This window comes from Carassius carassius, chromosome 28 (assembly GCF_963082965.1).
Source record: "Carassius carassius chromosome 28, fCarCar2.1, whole genome shotgun sequence".
Classification (NCBI taxonomy): Eukaryota; Metazoa; Chordata; class Actinopteri; order Cypriniformes; family Cyprinidae; genus Carassius; species Carassius carassius.
Window position 1 is genome coordinate 4754704 of NC_081782.1, and position 23643 is coordinate 4778346.

Sequence of the window (23643 nt, forward strand, 5' to 3'; positions counted from 1 at the left end):
ACCCTCTTTTCCTCTCTCCCCCACCACCCCTCTCCTCCACCATCGGCCCTTCCTCTGTCTGACAGTGGGTCAGAACCACAGCCATTAGTTTCAGTGTGACAGCAGGATGCGGGTGGCTATATAAGTCTGTCCCAGTGCATGATGAATAAATGTGTGCATCCAAAAACGGCCCATGCAATATGCATACAGGTGTTCATCTTACGGACAACACCAGGACAGCCTGAATGAATCATCGCCCATGAATATAAAAAGGGAAGAGGACATTTTCTTTCATCTGATGGCGAAAGCTTCCTTTTAACACTTTGAGCTCTTGACTACAACAGATTTCACCAATATAATATGTCCTAAATTCCTAGCCAATGCAGCAACGTCTGAGAGTCGATTTACCTCCGCGGCCGAAGTTGTTGAGGTCGTTGGGTCCTCCAGAGCCGCTGTTAACAGGCAGACTGGTGGCCGGCCAGGAGTCAGCGAGCCAGGGGTATCCTGAATCACTGGCATTCAGCAAACCAGGACGACTGCGGGAACACAAACCATGCATGTGAATCTTCATTCTCTAGATTCTGACTTTCCACAGTTTGAGCAACCAATCTGCATAACTTGCCAATTCATTTGTGATTATTGGATATGGATTTGACTGAAACAGGCAGAGTAATTTAATAATTGCTCACTTATAAATTAAGCCTTGTCATTGTATGAAAGTTTCATTCATAAGCTTTATACAGCAGTGCATGGAACTTTTATATGTATAATCAGCATAGAAATGTAAAAAATGCTTTTGAAAATTAAGTGAAATAAAATGAATAAATTACATCCTCAGTAATTTGCATGACATTTCCAGGCAGTTCTTTCTTTCTTTTTCTTTCTTTCTTTCTTTCTTTGATTTTATTATTATTATTATGGACTGAAGGTAAAATCTAATTCTATTTAAAGAAAATTATCTCAGAATAATAATAATAATAATTATATATTTTCTTGTTATTATTTATAAGACTAAATACAGAATCAAATAATAATAATAATAATAATAGATTGGTAATATTCTCATATCAATATTAATACTACTACTACTACTACTACTACTACTAATAATAATAATAATAATAACAATAATATGCAACTTAAAGTATCTCCAAATGACCAAAAGAAATAGACCAATAATTCATCAGAACAGTTTAAAATATAACAGAACAAAGTTTTGTGAGTCTGTTCTTTATCTGTCTGTCTCAATCTAATATTTTCCAACAGGATTGAAAAAAAAAATTTAATTAAATGATGTGTATGGCTTTATCATGGCATCTTCTTTCGACAGAAAACTCTTCTTTTTGAAGAATTTTTCCAATTTATATTTATTTGATAAAACACTGGTAGTGCAGCAGGTCCCACTCAATATCTGAGATTTTTTTGTTTTTTGTTTTTCTTAAACCTTGAAATCAAAAAGCTTTAGCAAATACAGCATTTTTCATTGTAGCTGTGTAAGAAAACACACAAAGTGAATGCCTTTCCGTACATGCCAACACACACCCTCAATTAACAGATCGCCCTCACTATATAACACACGATCTTCAGCTCAGCGAACTCCTGTGTTTTACAACACACTCCTCCACATCTGACAACCGTGTGTGTGTGTAGGAGCTCACACATAGGAGGTTTGATTTAACAGGTGTTGTGTGTCTTCCCAAGGGTGTGTGTGGCGTAAAGTCATCATTAAGACTTTAAGCTGTCACGGGTGAGTGCTGTAGCCATTACCACCACTTTACTGTGCAATCACCTCGCTGATGCTTGTTGCCATGGGAAACAGATGCTGAGGAGAGCTTGTGTTTTACCCCCATCCCTTCATTTGTGCTGCTAAAGCCACACTCCCACCATAAAAATGGCTGTATTTTTCTCTTCAGAATGAGCGTAGATGGAAATAAAGAGCCATTGGTTGAGGAAGGCTGGGAATATAACAATAGAGGAATGGAGAACGAGTAGACAGGTGGATGAATGAAGCGCTCAAGGACTCCTTCATTTTTCGGCCCACATCTCTGTATTTCACCTTTCATCATTTTTAGAGGGGCAATTTGTGGTCATGGTCGTGGAGACGGAACAATGCCGGTGCAAACGGGAGATTTTGAAAGAACACAAAGACATGAGCGGAAACCAAAAGACATTTTTAAAAGCAAGTCAGTACACTCAGCGGCCATCTTGGTAATGAATTTATGCACTCCGATTTTGTTCCAAATAATAATAATAATAATAATAACAAAAACAACAATAATAATAATAGCGAAAACAACAACAATAATAATAGCTATTGCTATTATAAATAAATAAATGCTTTTCAAAGATTGAAATTATAATTCCATCACTAATCCAAGAATATTTTTCAAATACATAAATTAATAAATAAATAGTTATTGTTATTATAAATATACACATAATTAATTATTAATTAAATATGAATTAATTCAATAGTTTTAGTTGTTTAATTGTTAATTGTAATTCAGTTATTAAATAATAATACTAATAATTTATTATTACACACATAAATAAATAAATAAATAAATAAATAAATAAATAATGTTCACAAACCATTATGGTAAGCAAGCAAACAAACAAATAAACAAACAAACAAACAAAAAATAAATAAAGTTATAATAAATATTTTACTTATTAATTATTAATTAAATATTAATCAAATATGTATTTAGTTTTAGTTGTTTAATTAGTTCACTGCTTAATTGTAATTCAGTCAGTAAATAATAATAATGATAATAATAATAATAATGATAAGTAATATTATTACTATTATTAAACAAATAAATAAATCAACCAACAAACAAATAACGTTCATGATCCATTATGGAAAGTCAGTAAACAAACAAATAAACAAACAAACAGGTTTAGCTAATACACCTTCTCACAGTGCTATTCTGTTTAACCAGGAATATATAAAAAATGAATAATAATTTTCAACTTGCAGTTTTTATAAAAAGATGTGTAAGAAGCTATTTGCTTAAAAGTCTATAGGGCGGGTGTACATGCACACTAAACCTATAATATAACTTTGTAACTTTAAACACAGCTTTAAAAAGGCTTCATTTCTGAGAGCTGCCATGTTGAGCGTTGTGATATCTTCTATTGATCTGACCTTGTTTGTCTGGTGTACAGTCTCTGACACAAACATGCTCATCCAAAGACTCAAGACACACCCCAGTCGTCTTTGTCTCTCTTCTTTCTCTATTTCACTGTGACGTTCTCTCTCGTCTCCTCTCACTCCTGCTCTCTGTGGAAGTACATTTGCCCTGAGGTGGCTCATCTTCCCCAGGCCCAGGGAACAGTGTTTGGTTTCTAAAGCCAGGAGCAATATACTGGTAATGGCAGCATAGCAGCCCGTCGCTCGCTTAGCCACAGGTTTTAATAAGAACCAGCAGAGCCCGAATGGAGGGTCTCAAGCTGAGGTGGCGGGGGTCCTGACAGGCTAAACACCCCCTGATGTGGCAGCTGAATGCCAAAACAGGCCCTCAGGGGGGAAGAGTCATTCAAATTGATGGCTCCTCCTCAGACACGTTGACTTCTTTTAGGGTAATACGTCGAGGACCACTCAAACCTTCCCCCTCCACCTCTGCATTTCTTCTGTCTCCTCCACAGAAATGCTCTTTGCTACCTGTTTACAATCATGTCCTCTATCTACCTTCGCTGTGGTTTTGTTTGGCCCTCAGGCGATCTTTATGAGTTACTTTTCTTTTTCAAGTGTTTTTCTCCTTTCATATTTAAAAAACAATAACCATATATATATATATATATATATATACATATATATATATAATGTTCCAGTCTTTGAAATAAATGTGCATTTCATGTCAAAGGATTTTTTTTGTTCATGTTTTATCAAAATGTATTACGGAAGCCTGTTTCTGCCCTAAAGTAACTGCTTTTATTTAAACTGATTTTATTTCTCATAATTGTGACTATGTATGACTGCATTTTTTTATTTACCTAAATAAAAAAAGTTTTATTTATTATTTTAAAGGGGAAAAAGACCTTGTTATGTTACTTCAAAGGGAAAAATAAAATATTATTTTCTTTCATATTTCATCAAAATATTGTATGACTGATTCTTCTTTACTTTTAATTTATATTTTTATACTTATTTTAAATATATTTAAATGTTTTTAATAAGTTATTTTAAAGGGGAAATTGGTTTCATTCATGTTTTATTAACTACATTTCTGCTTCTCCAGAGTAAGACAAATTCATTATTTGTATTTTAATTTCTCATAAGTGTGACTTTCTGTATGACTGCATTTTCTTATTTTATATATATATATATATATATATATATATATATATATATATATATATATATATATATATATATATATATATATATATATATATATACACACACACACACACACACACACATTACATTCATTATTTTAAAGGAATATTGGCATTTTTGTCATTTAAAGGAAAAAATGACATGTTTTCATGTTTCATCAAAATGAAGTAATTTCAACTTTATGTCTCTTAACTGTGACTTCAAGTATGACTTCTTATTTTCTTATTTACTTTTAATTTATTTTTACATTTTCTTTTGGTAAAAAAAAAATCTATATTTTACATGTTTTCCCTCCAATGCAGAAACTTTATTCTTCTCCTAAACAACCTTTTTTTCTGACTTTCCTTAATATCAGACATCTTATGTGGGCAGGGAATATTAACCAATGATATCAGAGTCTTACATTTCCCAATTAAATCAAAATCTGCTAAATACTGTAACAGCAAGGCCAAGTAAAATATATCTTTTTTTCATAATAGTTAATACTTCTCCATGTAGTTACTGGACCGCCTTTCTTGGTAAAGTACACTGTAACTATAGGTACTGTAAAATAAAGTGTAACCCAAAATTGTTAAAATAACCTACATAGTAAAGTGTTGCTGTGTAGGCTAAATGTGTAGGGAATGCAATTTCCTTCAAACTGAAGAGTTGGTAAATTGAGCTCGCCAGAGAAAAATGGAAGTTCATGAGTTTGACTTTGATTTCTCTGATAAACAAGCAGACGCACATGCACAGAGTCACTGCCGGTCCTCACAGGGATCATTTGTAAGTGTGGGTGATGATGATGTTGACTGTGGTAACGGCGGCTCTGTCCTTGCATTCATCTTCTCCTGTGCGAGGTGATTAGATTAAGAAATATCGTTTTAGCAGGCATATTTCTGTTCTGCAAATCACCGGGAGCGGGGCCAGGGGCCTCATCCCAGGCCTGACACCCAGCCCCGAATCCCTCTCCTCAGACAGCGAAAGCACACTGTGGCCTTGAGATTTGATTTGGCTCATTTTTCCCTGCCACGCTCCTAGACACGCGCACAACTGTGAAATACAACCTCGCAGTGCGTCTGTGAGCATCGTCGTAAACAAGTCGAGTGAGCAATATTAATCCCAATCCTACTTCATAAATCAGCCGGGCTTTACAGGCCCACATGCCCTCCAATACAGCCGCAGAAAGAGTGAGTGCCAGAGAGACCCAACTAAAAGTCTGCACATTACATGATGCTTAAGGCTTGCCGAAACATGCATTTGCTTTTCAGATTTACATTGGCTGGAGGATATATATATATATATATATATATATATATATATATATATATATATATATATATATATATATATATATATATATATATATTGTGTTTGAATATCTTACTGTTTACATTAAAACAATAGAAATGAGAAACTCTACAAAAATAATACATAATAACAAATTAATATAATATTAATATTATTATTATTATATAAAATATATATATTATAATATTACTACAATATAAATAATAATAGAAATATTTCTTAATATAATATAAATATTCTATAAATATTTCTCACACACACACACACATAAATATATATAAGCAGTTCAATTATATATCAAAAATGTATATATAGGATGGAAGAAAGAGTCTAAGAAAGAGAGATGAAAAAAAACAGAAAAGAAAAGAAGAAAAGAGGAACATGAATGAAAAGACAAATGGCAGAAGAAAGTGAAGGAATTTGTCTGAAAATAATGAAATGAAAGTAATAAAATGAATTAAGAAAAACAGTGAATGAAAATGAAAGCGTGTAAGAAAAAAACAATCTGCCATTATCAGTTTCCATCAGTTCAGGCCTGACCAATATGCCGCCTATTCATCTTCCATGAATCATTTATTCTGTGATCGATTAAGCGAATTGTTCAGTACGAGCAATTTGGCAGCAGCCAATGAGGAGCTGCAGAAACAGACGCGGCTTCAGTTGCTATCGTCTCATTAATGCAATAAACAAAGACTGTAACAAATGAACACATTCTCCCATCATCTCTTCAGGAACTTTAGTCACGGGGATTCACTGCAGAAGACAGATCAAGTGTCACAGATCACCTTCACAGCATAAACCCACCAAAACATGCAGAAGATTTCAATAAAACTTCCTATGAAATATGTATACTGTATACAATGCGTTATATTACAGTCCTGGATGTTGATTGGTCAATACATAATATAAAATATACAATACAGTAACAGTTAAGATGTGAAACACCTGTTCACTGTCACTTATTATTTACATATAATATTCCAGTATAAACCTGAATTTGTTCAGTAAAATAACATGTAAACAAATATTTGTGACATTAATACTTTGAATTTAAAATTCGTAAATATTTACAAAATATAGTAATTAATAACAATTTATTTTATAAAATCAATAAAACATGCTACAATGTACATTATAATATAATATAATATAATATAATATAATATAATATAATATAATATAATATAATATAATATAATATAATATAATATAATATAATATAATATAATATGCATAAATTGAGAAGAATAAGGCATTTTGAATAGCTTTATAATGCATTTTGTACTCAGACCTCATTCTGTTTGCAATAATGTCTGTCTGAATCTCTACAGAGGTAAGTGCTTATCTCTGATCTCTAGGGTGTTATACAGCTAAAGACAAGGTATCACTATTTTTAAAAAAAAATTCAATTGGACATCCTCTTTGATTAGATAGTAGACCCTTGGGATCTGGAATAGTATCTTCAAATCAATCAGCAGAACTTGATTTCCTGCAGGGGGAATCAGGTGACACTGCTGCGGCTTTAATTCCAGCTACTCAGACACCTTCAGTCTATTGATACAGCAGCAGAGACGATGAGAAGAGATGTGGGTGTGGGGAATTCTAACCGAAAAACTGATAAAAGAGACAGACCTTCCTCTCCTGTCCAGCAGGTAACTGGTGTCATTCAAACAAACCCTTGCTCTCCTTTCCACCCACAAAAAAAAAAAACGAGGCCCGCCAAAAGATTCCGGAAGGGTTAGTTTTGCCTCTCCCTGGGGTAATTATTTTTACATTATTACACATGCTCATATTCCAGCCGCCCAGCTGAGGTGACAGGCAAATTTATCACTGCGGGGGACCGTACAGGCAGCAGGGACGAAGCGGGGCTGACAAATGATAAAATAAACCCCCTCTCTGCTTAAATTGTTCCTGCTAATTCTTTTTGGGGGGTGAGATTTATGAGCGTCTAGCCGCCCGTGAAGGGAGATGTGCGGAGATTTGTGTGTGTACGTACTGTATGTGTGTGTGTGGTGTGTATTTGACAGGATGCAGGGTACACAAACAGGCAGATCTCATATTTTCATCTATCAGTCATGTGGTGATATCAGAGTGAGCTTGATGTATAAACACACCTGCTGTGGGTGCATGCTGTAGTTTGATCTGTTGATAAAATTGGGTGCTCATGGGTAGCGATACATACAAGAATTCACATAAAAAGCTATCTTTAATCTAAATCTATTCAATTATAATATATATTAATTTAATTAGAATGTTAATTAAAATTTTGTATAATTATATGTATATATGTATTTTGTAAATTTTGTATAATTATATATATTTTTTTATTACATTATATAATAATATATAATAATAATGTAATTCATTTACATTACATTAATATTTTTAGGCGATTCAGATATTATTTTGATGTAACATTTAATTTCAAATTTTCTAAATTTTTTAATTAAATCATATTATATATTACGTTAACTTCAAATAATTACATAAATACAATTATAATTTATATAACATATTCAAGTTTATCACTTAATTTAATTTAATATAATTAAATTTCAGTTATCTATATTTTATTAAATCAAATTATTTTATATTATGTTAATTTAAAATAATTATATAAATACTATTATATTATATATATGATATTATAAATATCCAAGTTTATCATCTATTTTAATGTAATATAATAAATGTAATTTCAGTTATCCATTTTTTGTTCAATCAACATTACATATTATGCTAACTTAAAATATTTACACAAATAAAATTATTGTATATAATAATTGTTATATATATATATATATATATATATATATATATATATATATAAAATTGTATAATTGTATAACTATATTATTGTATATAATAATAAAATATTGTCTTCATCACTGATTTTTTATTTATATATTTTTTATTTCATATTCAATTTTTATTTATATTCGAAAGAACGGTTTTAATGGTTTAATGCAAAGATTTTTTTCCTCACTGATGTACTTTACTGTGACTTTTAGAAGGTTAATCAAGCTGTTGACCCATGAGAATAGGTTGTGTGTCGCAAGAACCCTCACGGAAACCTATAGGAACAACCTTTCTATAACTCCCATTCGCAGCGTCTCTTAAGATGAATTTCTTACAGTGCAGCAATGGCGTGAACCCTTAAAAGCAGAGTACGCGCTGGAAGACGACTGCCTTGTAGAGGATAATGGTTTTGATGACCTTCCAGAGGATGATGGACAGAATATGAATGAGGTTTGGAATTGAGGGGCTGGTCTTTGAAGGTTAGAGGCAGGTGATTGGCACAGAGATAATAACTAGCACTGTTTTGTGGCATACCATGGAAAAACAAGGGGAACGAGAGAGCGGATGACAGGAATCTTACCTCCCGTTGCTCATCAAGCCTCCATCAACACGTTGGAACGTCACTGGGGTCAGAAAGAGGGTAGAAAACAAATAGAGAGAGAGAGAGAGAGAGAGAGAGAGAGAAAGAGAGTGACTGAGTCATCATAGCAAAATCAATCTCTTAAGCATCATTTTCATCACAATTCACAATTTTTTTTAACACATGATCCCAAATTAACAGCTGGAACTGATTAAGAAATGAAGAAGTCTCCATATACTGTATGTGTCATTGTAATCTTTCACGAGTGACTGAATTGTATATAGCACGCTGTAAATGAACATGCAAAATAAATGTATCTTGTCATTTTATCTCCACAAAATCCTATTTTCTCTGGGTTTTGCCTTAATATTCTTGCCAAAAGAAAGTGATTTACACAAAAAGTGTGCAAAAGGAAAGATGGATTACTGATGAAAATAAGACTAAATCAGGTGTGTATTTGAAAACACTTTCATCCAAAGCCTTTGTCCATTTAGTGAATGTCAAAGTGGTGTAAAACTATACTGAACCCTTTTGGCCTTTTTGTGTAAAAAACATGGATGCATTTCTTTTTAAATCTTCTTTTGTGTTCCACAGAAGAATAATAATAATAAAAATGCATATAAATTTGGAATGACATGAAGGTAAGTAAATAAATATAAAGAAATGTTCTCATTGAGAATGTTCAAGCATGCACATTAATTTAACAAATATCACATAAACTAATCCAGAGTGACTGCTGGTCTGTTTACACACCCTGCAGAGAATCTGAATTAGATCAGTGACATTTTCTCTCCACTGTTAACAATCCATCACCTCTTCTGTTAAACAGACAGTCCAAACATCCCCTCTGGGCCCGCTGTTTGTTGCATTTATTTGCATTCGTGCTAATTCCAGAATCTGGCATTTCAGTAAATTGAGAACAAACACTGAAGGTATTTTCTCTCCCCAAGGGACCCATTTTATGTGGCGCTATGTGTGTGTCTGTTAAGTGCCTATCTACAGTAGGACACATTGCTGGCACTTTGATGTGGCCCGTAGACTGGCGCTGGTCTTGGCTTTAGGCTGAGCTCCAGATAAGCACTCTCTCCAATATGAAAACTGATTACTCCTCTTTAATAAGCATTTACTGCGGCATGACAAAATCGCCCGTATAAAAATTCCATCAAATCCCTCCTTCCCGTCCAAGCACTACTTGATTTAGCCTCGCAGCTATGACAGGTTTAAAGGAGGAAAGTGGGTGTTTGTGTGAACAGGTGTATTCGCTTTTACCTCTTACACCCAACTGACAATTAAACATAAAAAAACATTGTTGAATCAGCTGTCTTTCTTTGTTCTATAAGCCCTGAAATGTTCGCATGATTTGCAGTGAACCGTGATAATGAGATGAAGACAATTTGGCTCCAGGAAACAAGAATAAACCTACGTTTTTCACTCGTCGCAAGAAACTGCCCTTGCTAGCATGAGCCGCTGCCTTCGTGAGCGTCACACATATGGGGTCTGGCATGCCGGTAATGCGCCTGAATGCCACACTTATCTGCTCGGCACATGGGAGCAAGAAACCAAGAAAGATGTGGGCCCCTGGGAGCCGGCAACCTTGAAGCCCACTCAAGCAGTGGTGAGAAGAGACCACTGGAGTGCATTAAAATGAAGTCGAGGGAAATCGAGACCGTAAGACTCGGACAGCTGACTGGTATGCTCTTATCTTGGGAAAAAGTGGAGTGCGGCGGTGTCCGCTTTTGCAGGGAGACTGATTTCATCGGTAATGAAGTTTGGAGCGAAACCCTCCTACAAGATAAAAGCGCACCTCAATCCGCACACAATCCCCAGGAGACGTGGAGGGAACCTGGGCTTGCTGAGTGATTTTTTTGCTTTTTTGTGTTATCAGTTCACAGTGTGATTGTGGCCGACCGTGTGACTGGATCAGGTCATCACTGGTTAACCTCTGGTAGGCCAGTGAATCTCCTATATATCACGTAACTTGCGGACAAACCAACCATTGAATTACAAACATTTCTCTGCTATTGTGAACATAAAGTGGAAAATCAATGGCAGCGTGACCGTATTTCAAAATGGGATGATATTTGAAGGACGGTGTTTGGAATGGTACACTAATCTTTATTTTTTTTTACAGTATACAGTATGAATACTATACTGTATTTACTAAAAGGTACAACAATGCAAGCTTCACTACAATATCCTTCAATGCAATGCATCCAATAATCTAACATTAACCATCTCTTATGCCAAATGTTAAGACAAACTCGTCCAAAAAATTAATTTAAAAATAATTCAAATGTTGAACTTTGTTTAAGATAATGAATATGTGTCCTAATGATATATGAATTGTTTTATTTATTTTTGTATTATTATTTATTCATGATCATCTATGTGACCTTGGACCACAAAACCAGTCATAAGGGTAAATTTTTTAATTGATATTTATACATAAATAAATAAGCTTTCCGCTGATTTATGGTTTGTTAGGACAAGACCATATTTGGCCGTGATACAACTATTCAAAAATCTGGAATCTAAAGGGAGGTAAAATATTGATAAAATTGCCTCAGTTGTCCAAATGAAGTCCTTAGCAATGTATATTACTACTCAAAAATTAAGTTTTGATATGTTTAGAGTAGGAAATCTACAAAAGATCTTTACTTATTATTCTAATGATATTCTAATGATCATTTTTTGTGCTCCAGAGTCACATATAACAATAATTTAGCATACTACTAATATTTGAAATGCATACTGTTCAGGCATATTATCATTAATAAAATAAAATAAAATAAATTAAACCTAAATAGTAATATATAAATAAAAGATAATTAAAATGACAGAAGCACATCAAATTAAAAATAAATAAATAAAAAAACAAATTAAAATGCAAACTGAACATATACATATAAAAGCTAATGTGTCCATGATTTCTATACTGGTTAAAACAGAACATATAGACGTGTTTATCACAGGAGGGAAACAAGAAAATCTTCAGAAAACATGTTGACACCCTCGTATGGAGGGAACAATTGATTCTCACATGTACGTTTGTTCAAGCGGTTAATAACAAAGACAGCAATGAATCAAAGAGCGGAGAACTCAGGCAGAGAACAAAAACAATTCACAACACCTGCACAAACAAAAAGTCAGAAAGAGAGAGCAGGAGAATAAAAGGAAGATAAAGATGAGATGGAAAAACCACACGAAAAGATCAGCACAGGTGACCACCACTGAAAAAAGGACCTGAAGAAAAGGACAAAGAAACACAAATGGAGAACTGCAGGATCTTGCAGCGCACCTGACTCTGTTAGCATTCATAAAGGCATGTAAAAACAGCCAACAAATCTATGTTCACTATACTTCCACTTTAGTTTGACCTTGAACATTATGCTTTAAAGATATGGTATATCTTTAAATAATTAAATAGATAATATTACCAATGCATAATATATAGATAAATGACATTACATGTTTATATGATATTTTAGAACAATAAAATAAAATGAATAAATGCACAATTTTTAGACTGCCTAGATTAACCAGATTAACTCTCTATATGTGCTGACAAAGTCAGGTGGGCATCATCTGAAGACCTGTGAGCTTGAATCATGGGAAGGGATACTTGATTGTGTAAAGAAAAGTAAGATAAATGCAGGAAGAAGGGATGGGGGTTTCGAAAAGACGGGACAAATGAACAGTACCTGCAGGGGTGAAGGTGAACGACTGAACTGCAAAAACAAGAAGACAGAGAAAAGTGTGTGTTAAAAAGCCTGCAGTGCTCAGTCGGGCTTTGGAAGGATTGTGTGGTTCTGTGCATGTGCATGATTATTTGCATGCATACTGGAGTGTGTTCGAAGGTTTGCGTTATGCCATCAGAGTCAAGAGAGCAGCCAAAGAAATGAGACAGTCTAACACAGAAGACACACAAACACAACTGAAATAAAGTGTATAAAGCAAACAAAAACAAAACAAAAGAGTGTGTTTTTCAGTGGAGGCTGGTGCTTTTAAATAGTAGGGAAGTACAGATATTATATATCTGCAATGTTGCTTCTAAGTACTAATAAAGAGTGAAAGTATTTATAAAATAATTCATAGTTTCTTATCACCTTGTACTACTGTCTTTGCTCACACAAGGAAAAACCACCCAACAATTCCTTTTTTTTTTGTGCTTTTTGGGGATCCTGGGACAAAAACACATTGATTGAAAGCCGAATATGTCTCATTCAAAAGCTTTAATAATGCAAATAAGGACACAAAACGGCACTTTAGAGCCTCTTATCCAGTGAACATCACTCTTTTCTTCATTCAAATAAATAGCCCAGTTTCTATGGGTCATGGTTTAATTTGCTAAAATGCTAACAATATTTGTATTATTTGTACTAAACACGCATTTAGGGGAAGTCGTGCTTCCCGTGCCATCTGAAAACAATCGCCACTGTGTGTAGCTCAAGCGGATCTGGTCTCTACCTGCGTAATTGCTGAGACCCTTTCTCTTCTTTCTCCTCCAGTAGAGCCAGATGCTGAAGCCCATCAGAATGACCCAGCAGGCCCCTCCGATGCCCGCGATGAAGGCCGGCTGCTTCACCACGTCCGTGATCTGCTCCGAGATGCTGTTGTTCCTGCTCATGATCACATCCCGGAAGTCCTTACCTACATGGACACACACGCACGCAAGAGAAAACCGCTATTTGGTAAACTGAACATTGTGGGTGAGCTTCTAAATTAGTTTAATAGCACAAGAAAAACCCTTGTGCTCCAGTGAACATCAGCACAGAATTTAATCAACTCAACTAGAGCGTTAAAAGTGCATCACCTTGATCTTTAGCGTTACTTCAGTGAACAGAACAGAAAAAAACTAAAATGCAAAATGTTGTATAAATAACACGGACAGTTTTTATATCACATTTAATTTCCTTAATGTCATGTTATTTCAACATTCATCAGAAATAATGAGAGATTTTATTATCTTTTAAGATTTTAATGGATGGAATCATGTTAGACTATAAATATTATTAGTTGATATTACTTAACCCTGCCCATATGTCCCACCTCAGCAAAAACATAACATAAACAATATTTACTGCACATTTAATTTCCTTAATGTGATATTATTTCAACATTCATCATTAATAATGAAAGATGAGAGGACTTTTATTATCCTTTAGGATTTGATTGGATGGAATCATGTTATCATTGGTTAATATTACTTAACTCCGCCCACATTCCCACGTTAGCAAAAATATATAACAAAAAAATAACCTAAATAACACAAAATGTGTATAAATGACACAAAACTGTATTTACATTACATTTAATTTCCAAAATCTGATATGAATACAATATTTATCAGTAATAACGTCAGATGAGACTTAACACTACTCTAGCCCACATGTCCCACCTCAGCAAAAATATAATAAAAGAAACTCAAATAACACAAAACGTTGCATCAATAACACCAAACCGCATTTACAGCACATTTAATTACCTCAATGTGACATTATTTCAATGTTTGGAGAAAATTATGTAAGGTGAGACTTGTTTTTTATCCTTTAAAATTGGATTGGATTGAATTATAACTCCGCCCACATGTCCCACCACCTCTAAGCAGAAATATAAAATAAGAAACTTAAATAAATAACAGAAAATGCTGTATAAAAACACAAAACAGTATTTATAGTATATATTATTATACTTTTGGATTGAATGAAATCATGTTAGACTTTAAAGATTATTGGTTAATATTACTTAACCCTGCCCACATGTCCCACCTTAGCAAAAAAAAAAAAAAAAAAAAGTGATGAGTGCTATTTATAATTATAGAAGCCCATCATAATTATTAGAAAAAAATGTTAATTTGAATTTTTTTATTTATATTTTATTATCATATTAAATTGATTTTTTTATGTTGTCTTGTAGCTAAATCAGCCTTTTTCATTTTTACTTCAAACACTGGTAGGACACTCACATATACTCAAACTGCAATCTTGATAAATAGTCTATCAGCCCCTGGCTGTGTGTGAAGATGGATAGTGAGCTTGACATTTTGGAATAAGGGCATGTCACCGGCCAAATCATCACTTACGGGTCAAACCAGTCACAACCTGCTACAACTCACATAACTCACAGTGTAAACATCCAAAGACCTGGCAAAAAATCTGTGGCCCTGACTGTGAGATTTAATTTTGATTCTGGGGATCCCGCTCAAATCCATCCAATGAATAGTGAGCTTTAAGATATTTCTGCCCATCACAGATAAAAGGCAGATGCAGTGTGACAGTAAAGGTTATCGAAACCAAAAGATGTCCCATACCAATAATGATGGTTTGTGGTTCGCTCTTCACCCCCACCCCAGCGCTGGTGCTGGCGGCCACCTCCACCCGATACTGGACCCCCGCCTGGAGACCCCCCACCACCACTGAGCGGATGGCTGCGTCCACCGTCTTATTTACATGGAAACGGGTCTCGTTCCCTAAACACCAGATCTGAGAGAGAGAGAGAGAGAGAGAGAGAGAAAATAGCAAATTGTCTGTAAAAAGTCATTTTGGATGATTGGGCCTCATTAACGAAAATGATTTTTGTGTAAATTACTCGTAAAATCATTTTTATGTAAATTGTTTCAATTCAGTACAGCTATTTATGTATGAAGGGATTTATAGACAATTTATATAGAAATTTGTTCTGCTTGTGTTTCATAAATGAGGAACATTTTGAACCAAAAAACAAAACAAAAACAAAACTAAAATGTAAACCGTCATCTATTGTGTGCTTCTATCTAAAACTACTTATTGAACACATATTATTTATTGAGCTTAGCCCCTTAAAATATCCTCAAATGTAACACAAAACCAGTCATAAGTAGCACAGGTATATTTGTAGCAATAGCATTCAAAGGATTGAATGGGTCAACATTATAGATTTTTCTTAGGATATAAAGTAATGATCATGTTCTGTTAATATATTTAAAAAATGTCCTACCGTAAATATATCAAAATGTAATTTTTGATTAGTAATATGCATTGCTAAGGACTTCAATCGGACAACTGTAAAGGTGCTTTTCTCAATATTTAGATTTTTTTTTGCATCCTCAGATTCCAGATTTTCAAATAGTTGTATGTATCTCGGACAAATATTGTTGTATTCTAACAAGCCATACATCAATGGAAAACTTATTTATTCATATTTCAGATGATGTATACATTTAAATGTAAAAAAATGGACCCTTATGACTGATTATGTGGTCCATGGTCACAAATGTATCAAATGCTTAGGAAAAATGGAAATTGTCCCATGTGGGACTCAAACCTTCAACTCTTTAGATACTATTGCAGATTTTACAACACCATCATAAACATTTTTCTTCTTTAATATAAAATAATATAATATAATATAATATAATATAATATAATATAATATAATATAATATAATATAATATAATATAATATAATATAACATAACATAACATAACATAACATAACATAACATAACATAACATAACATAATATAATATAATATAATATAATATAATATAATATAAACATTTTCTCAAAATTAAGAGTGCAAGACTATTTGGATATTTATTAAGTTGCATGTGTTTGTTGGTGTTTCTGATGGAGTCATGTGGCATTTACCTTATATTCCTGGATGATGCCATTCTGATGTTCTGCAGGAGGAGGGTCCCAGGAGATACTGATGGATGTGCTGTTCTGATTGCCCACCGTGAGGACCGTCACCTGCTGAGGAGGAGCACTGGGCGCTGGGACACAGGGAGAGAAATAGAAACTCTGAGTTTTACTTCCATGCATAGCTTCCATGATGTTCTTCTACACTACTGACATTCCAGACTTTCCAGACAAGATTTGAGGCTACAGCCGCCTCTGATTGTTTGGCAAGGATTTACTCAACACTCAACACTCATGCCATGACACACTCTCATTCTGTTTCCTCTGAAAGAGTCTGTTGTAAGTCACAGCATTAGCATTAAGCAGTCGATGTGTGTGTTGAGCTTTAATATGTAAGACAGGTGGCCACGGGTGCACAAGTTCATTAGATGGGGATTTCCTCAGCCTGACACTGCTTCACATTTCACTATGATTTCATTCCTGCCTCTGAAAAAAGGGATTTATTGAAAAAATACATTTACTGAGAGACAATGAGATGGTGAGCCATCCAAACAACTCGGCTTTCTTAGCAAATCGCTCTGACAGGCATGTAGGTCGCTCAGCTCGGGGAGGAATGCGAAGTTTTTTTGTATAGAGTAAAGAATGGAGCACTGGGTAAACATATTGACATGGATACATCGATTGAAGGAGGCCAGTTGCGAATCCAAGACGCTGTTTTGTCCTTGGCTGAAAACAGAATGTGTAATGTAGAAGTTGAGACCCTGGACGCCTATTTTATTAACCCCATCAGAACCACTGTGACAGAGACAAGGGAAGGCAATGAAATAAATAATAGAGGTCTGTAGTGGAAAATAACATTTTTTATAAAAAATGTTTTTCTCATTTCTGTGGCAACATGAGGTGCAGCGACACAGCAGAATACTGACAGCTCAATTACGGTAAACTCTGCTCGCTCGCTTTCTTTCGCTTCCCTGCACTCTGACCCCTGCGTAAATGGCACATATCCCAAAGCTACACTCATCCCTCACATGGGGCGGCCCATTTTAACCCCCAAAACACCTGACGGGACAATGGCAGCTCGCCTTCATCAAACATCTGCAGCTGAATGGAAAATAACAGAACAGTCGAACACTGAATGAACTCAGCACGTCGCAGGTGACTAAATCGCTCCCATAACAATACAGCCAATGCCATTCCAAGTTAAAACTGATCATTATGCACATCTGAAAATACACACTTTTCTTCTTTAATATTGAATAATATGTGTGTTTGTATGTATGTTTTTTTTTCGACTCAGAATTTAGAGTGGAATTTGATTGTAAATTTTACTGTAATACTGTAAATATTAAAGTAATTGAGTGATAATAATTTATGTAAACAATGAAGAAAATAAAAATATTTTCAGTGTTGTATAATATATAATATGATATATTATTTTACATAATAAGAATAATTATATATAAATAATAAAATATAATATTCTCAGAATGAAGTGTGCAAATTGATATGGGTTTTCCCTTGCTGTTAATATAATACAATATTAATAATGATAATATAATACAATAAATATATACAATATAATATGTATTTCTTGTGCAATTGGATTTTTACCACTGTATGTGTGTATTACACATTGTATATGTATTTACACACTGTATATGCATGTGTCTGTGTATATATATATATATATATATATATATATATATATATATATATATATATATATATATATATATTAGAATTTTGTAAAATTGTACAGTAATTGATCAAGCAATGTATTTCACAAAATATTCAAATTTTTCCCTCTTTAATACTGAAAAAAAATTTCAGCGTAACTCAGCATGCTGCAGGTAACAAAACCCCTCCTACAACAATGCAGCCAATGTCATTCAAAGTTAATGCCGCAAATCATTTAGGAGCTTATCATTATGCACATTTGAGCCAAACAATACATATTTCTCATTTGGGGAGCGATGGTGCAGGCGATGCTAATAGCACCATTAGCGGTGTGATGTATAGCCAGCGAGGATGTGACCTCTGTTTCACTGCAGCTACAGTAGCCTGCAGGGAAAGATGATGAAAAAACACTCTGTGATGTTAAACCAAGCTAATATTGTGACCCCAGGCGAGCGACGGGGCTTTAGCTTACAGAATGTGAAGAAATGCTACTTTGCTTTAACATGCCACTAATCAATGTGTGATAATGACCCTCAGGGAAAAATAAATAAATAAATAAAAACTCCCATTGAGAAGCTGATTATTGACCATAAAATGGATTAAGAACACAGAGGAGTTTCTGAAAGGGCCTGTTTCACCGTTTCAACCTCTATCTTTACAAAACATTACTACTGCAGCTAATAGTAAAGGATGTTTTTAAAAAAGAGCTAAAGCTTATCCTGCATAGCTATATTCACATCCATCAGTGTTGTATTATTTGCAATATTATATAAGAGTTAATTATATAATTATAAGATAATTATATATTTAATTATAAGAGTTAATTAATTAATTGCAATATTATATAAAAGTAAAAGCCATGTATGCAAAAAAATAAATAAATTAATTTAAAAAAATTATATATATATATATATATATATATATATATATATATATATATATATATATATATATATATATATATATATATATATATATATATATATATATATATATATATATAATTTATTTATTGTTCTAGTTGTGTATATAAATACAATACTAAATTTACATATATGGTTGCTACATATAATACTATATAAAAATCAAAACGTAAAACATTTACTATGGGGAATTTATATGTACTTATACACTATAAAACATCACCTTCCAAAAGAATGTGAAAATGATATAATGCCTTATGGGAAATATATATGGCAATATCATTCTTGATGTAGGGCAATATATGTCATATTGCATTTATGTATGGGTAATAACCTTTTTGGTCGCTAAAGCCCCGTTTACACCAAGAACAATAACGATAAAGATATTAGCATCCACACCGGCGGACAATATCGTTTGTTTATTTTAAGCGCACACGCGTCTGTCGCTTTAAATTCTCGAGCTCGTGATAGCAGGATTGATTCTGATTGGGTGTCAGTGTTTTTATAATTCATTAACTGGAAAAAATATTTATTACAAAAGATTTAAATAAAATCTTTTTTATTCATAATTTAAAATTTAAAATTTTAATAAATATATAAAAATTATAAACGTAAATTTAATAATTAAATGAGGTTACACTTAATATTTTAAGGTGTCTGTGTTACAGTGTAATTATTACATTTAATTATTGAATAATAATTAACTGCATATACTTACTTTATGGTTAAGGTTATAGTTAGGGTTTGGCTTAGTGTAATTCTGCATAATTTATTGTTATTATAATAGCATGTACATGTAACATACAACAAGGATACCTTAAAATAAAGTGTCAAAAAAAAAAACATTTATTTACAATTCAAATATATAAATTAATTTTACAATATTTACAATTGATCCGTTTTATCATTGTAACAGTTACTGCAGCAACTATTTTGTAATTTAGAGGAGGCTATGGATGGTAAGCCAGTTCAGTTTTAATGAGATAATTCCCTGCTAAATTCATCACTTCAGCAGACGGTCTAAACGAAAGTGAAAACGCTTTTACTTTTCGAAAAAGACAAAGTAAGAGAGAAATGAAAAACAGAAAAGAAATTGACACGGTGAGCTCCAGAGAGAAGCTATAATTGTCTAATCAGACAATGGCCAATAAATCATCCTCTTCTGTGACTCTGACAAACCTTCTAAACTACCACACAGTGGAAAACAAGAAACAAAAGGGGGCTATCGCAGCCGTGGGCCCCGTGACGCTCTTCTGCCAGGGGACCCGATGTTTTGTCTTGCTCTGGTAATGGAGATGACATGCAGGTGTAGGGTGTGAAGTCAGTCCAGCAGGGCTTCAGGAGACGGAGCTGGTGTGTGTGGAGGAGATACGGCTCTCCGCGGACACTCTGGGTAACAAATGAGCCTGTCATTGCACTCAGACTTTAATCAGCAAACCTTCTGTGCTCATGTGAGTGTGTGGGAATTTATGTCTCGAGAGTTTCATATGCCGTTTATACTATTCTAAAAATGCATTTTTCCCGCAAAAAATTTATGTCTAGTAGCAGCCATCGCTCAAGCCTGGGAGAACATCTCAAAGTATTTTGGTGAATCCTGGATACTGGTCAACATTAAGTAACAACCTGCCGGTCTGAGCCACAATAACCCAAGACGATATGTCCTGGGATCCACAGGGTCCAAAAATTACAACTGACCAAGCACCAAACTGTGAGCAAAATGCAGCTTTCATAAGTGAAATACATAAGTAAATAAATAAATAATGCTATATTTTCCCCCCTACAATTAAAAATAGTACAATTACTTTTTTCACAATACTATTTAAAAATAAAAATAAAAAAACAAATAATGAATTTATTTTTATTAACAATAAAAATGAAAATAAATATTAAGTTATAAATATACATATCTAGATAAAGAATTAAATAACTATAATATTTAGTAGTTTATCTTGATGAATTTTCTATATCCAAAAAGTTTAGAATTTTGAACAGTAGGGTAAGCCTGGTGGTTGTCTGATGGAAATACAGAAAACAGAAACTATTTTAATAATAATATTACCTATTATTTATTAAATGTAATGTTATACAACATAATACATACATATAAAAAAATATATTATATAATAATACATTTAATATCAAATTAAAAGGAATAAATGAAAAAAAAATTAGTTAAAAATTGTAAAATCATTTAATAAGTATATGTTACATAATAAAGGAGTACATTTAATTTACAACTAAAAATAGATATAAACATATAATACTTTATATAGTATAAATATAAAGTATTATAATTGTCTAGATCACATAAATCTTATTCTTTTTATTTCCTCCTGGTCAATTTTCTCTACGCAGAAGTTTATTTTGAATGCTAGGTAAGGACTGGTGGTTGTCTGAAGTAAAATACAGAAACAAATGAGTGGTATAAACCTGGCTGACAGTCTTTTTTAGTCAGTTGGGAGAGATGGGGATGAGTACAGGGAAAGAATTCTGTGAAACCCATGCTTGTTTTAGTGTCCTGTCAGCCATACACACACACAAAACAAAGAAAAGGTCAATTCCTTTGCCAAAAAGATGGTGCCTTTCCTCTGAGTGCCGTCAGGGATAGAGACAAGCTTACTGCAGTGCTGTGGAAAGCAGGCCAGTATTGCTTACTACGGTATTTGTTACGATGGTGGCCTAAGGGTGGACTATGTATAACTGGCCCAAATTGCTGTGGACTTAGAGTAAGCTGGAAAGAATCAGCAAGAGATCCAACCTCTTGGCTTATGTCTGCATTTGTGTCTCTTAGTATCTGTGACCTGTACGATTCAGAAGCACAAGACATTGACAAATCAATTATAGAACTCATGTGACTTGAAAGTCAACATGAAACGGCATTCGCAAATCCCTTTTAATTCCAAAATGTGATCCAAAACGGAACATTCTAAGGTAATTAAGAATATAGTATGTTATTTTATGAATTAGTCATGACTGTATTTTGGAAAAACTGAATTACCAACAAATTAGCCCAAAACAAATCACTTAAAATCTATTTTCCCTATCCATATGAGTTATTTTAATTAAAGGTTACACAGATAAATGATGTATTATGAAAGTAAATACAGTTAGTTTTGATTTCATGTTGACTTCAAACGTCACAGATCTCCTGTATCACTTCAAAGAATCAAAAGCTGTACCTTCCTCTGTTGTCCTTGCCGTTCGGGACTCGCTGTCCATGCCCTGGAACTCGTTGAAGTAGGGACGGACTTTGATCTCGTAGACGATGCCTTTCTTCAGAGCCGAGAGCACCATGCTCCTCTCAGAGGGGATCTTCACATCCTGACTCTGCCACGCTCCTGGGGAGGACAGCCCTGACATCTGTCTGTACAAAACCCTGTAGCCCTGGATGAACTGAGACTGCCGGTCAACCTGAAGGGGAAAGATGGTTCAAAATATAAAAAGAAAGAAAAATTATTATTTAAAAAAAGAAGGAACTCCAGCTTTGGGTGTTGGTTCCTAGCATGAGATGGTTGGTGTCCCAAGAGGTGTCTTAACTAGCTTAACCAGCAATGCTTTCATGGTCAAGCAACTTAAACAGAAAAGCTTCTATAGACATGTTGGTCCACCAACTAGACCAGCACTAAACTAGCAGTAATCAGCTTTGACCATCATGGAAAACTCTGAAAGTCCAAGGAATATTTCCTCTTTTTCACCTTAACTAGTATACAGTGAAAACAAAAATTATTCAGACATGAGATATAATTTTAGATATATTTTTTACCAGTCGGTGCAGGACACTATACAGTAGTTTATAATAGAGGATAGCAAAATAAAGTGAACTGTGACATACTATACCCAAAAATTATTCATGCATTGGACTACCAGTGATATTTGGGGTCAAAAAATATCCAGACACCTGCCCATGTTTATTCTTTAATAGCTAATGCAAACTTTTTAAACCACAGACTGAACGAAATTAAGCATTGCTTGATAATTGGTTGACCTAGATTGGTATTATCTAATTGTGTACTTAAATTTAACAGCTGAATAATTTTTGGTTGATTGTAATCCATTACATACTTTTCCATCAAAGTTATATGACATAATCAAGATAAATTTGTTTTGATACACTTTAACTCTCAGGTCCTTGTCATATTTTATTACCATTTTTTAAACTATAGCAAATAAACTGTGATATAATGTGAGAAAAGTTGAAGGTGTCCGAATAAATTTTGGTTTTGACAATTTATTAACAACATGTTCAGCCAATCAAATCCCTTTGATAAAAATGCTCTAGGCCTACATGATTCATGGATATGTACAACCTTGATAAACTGTAAATAAGACATCAATAACAGCAATCATGCTAGATGTAACCGCCTTGAACAAACATACTGCAAAAAAAGCTCAGTTGTGAAGAAACAAGTATACACATAAACGTGCACACA

The 23643-nt window shown here is 33.6% G+C and overlaps 1 protein-coding gene across 10 annotated transcripts in view; it reads right to left on the reverse strand.

Annotated features, from left to right (window-relative positions):
• The window catches only part of LOC132107756 (roundabout homolog 2-like), a 386527-nt gene that overhangs the window by 19171 nt on the left and 343713 nt on the right, over positions 1 to 23643 (reverse strand). For 6 of the 10 annotated variants that reach the window (XM_059513940.1, XM_059513945.1, XM_059513949.1 and 3 more), the window contains 7 exons: positions 22393 to 22624; positions 16623 to 16747; positions 15304 to 15475; positions 13461 to 13643; positions 12695 to 12721; positions 8994 to 9036; positions 388 to 515 (listed from right to left, as the gene is read on the reverse strand). In XM_059513940.1, the coding sequence (XP_059369923.1) occupies positions 388 to 515; positions 8994 to 9036; positions 12695 to 12721; positions 13461 to 13643; positions 15304 to 15475; positions 16623 to 16747; positions 22393 to 22624 (910 nt within the window). The remainder of the gene's footprint in view (positions 1 to 387; positions 516 to 8993; positions 9037 to 12694; positions 12722 to 13460; positions 13644 to 15303; positions 15476 to 16622; positions 16748 to 22392; positions 22625 to 23643) is intronic. The other 4 variants (XM_059513947.1, XM_059513943.1, XM_059513946.1 and 1 more) reach the window with 1 other exon arrangement.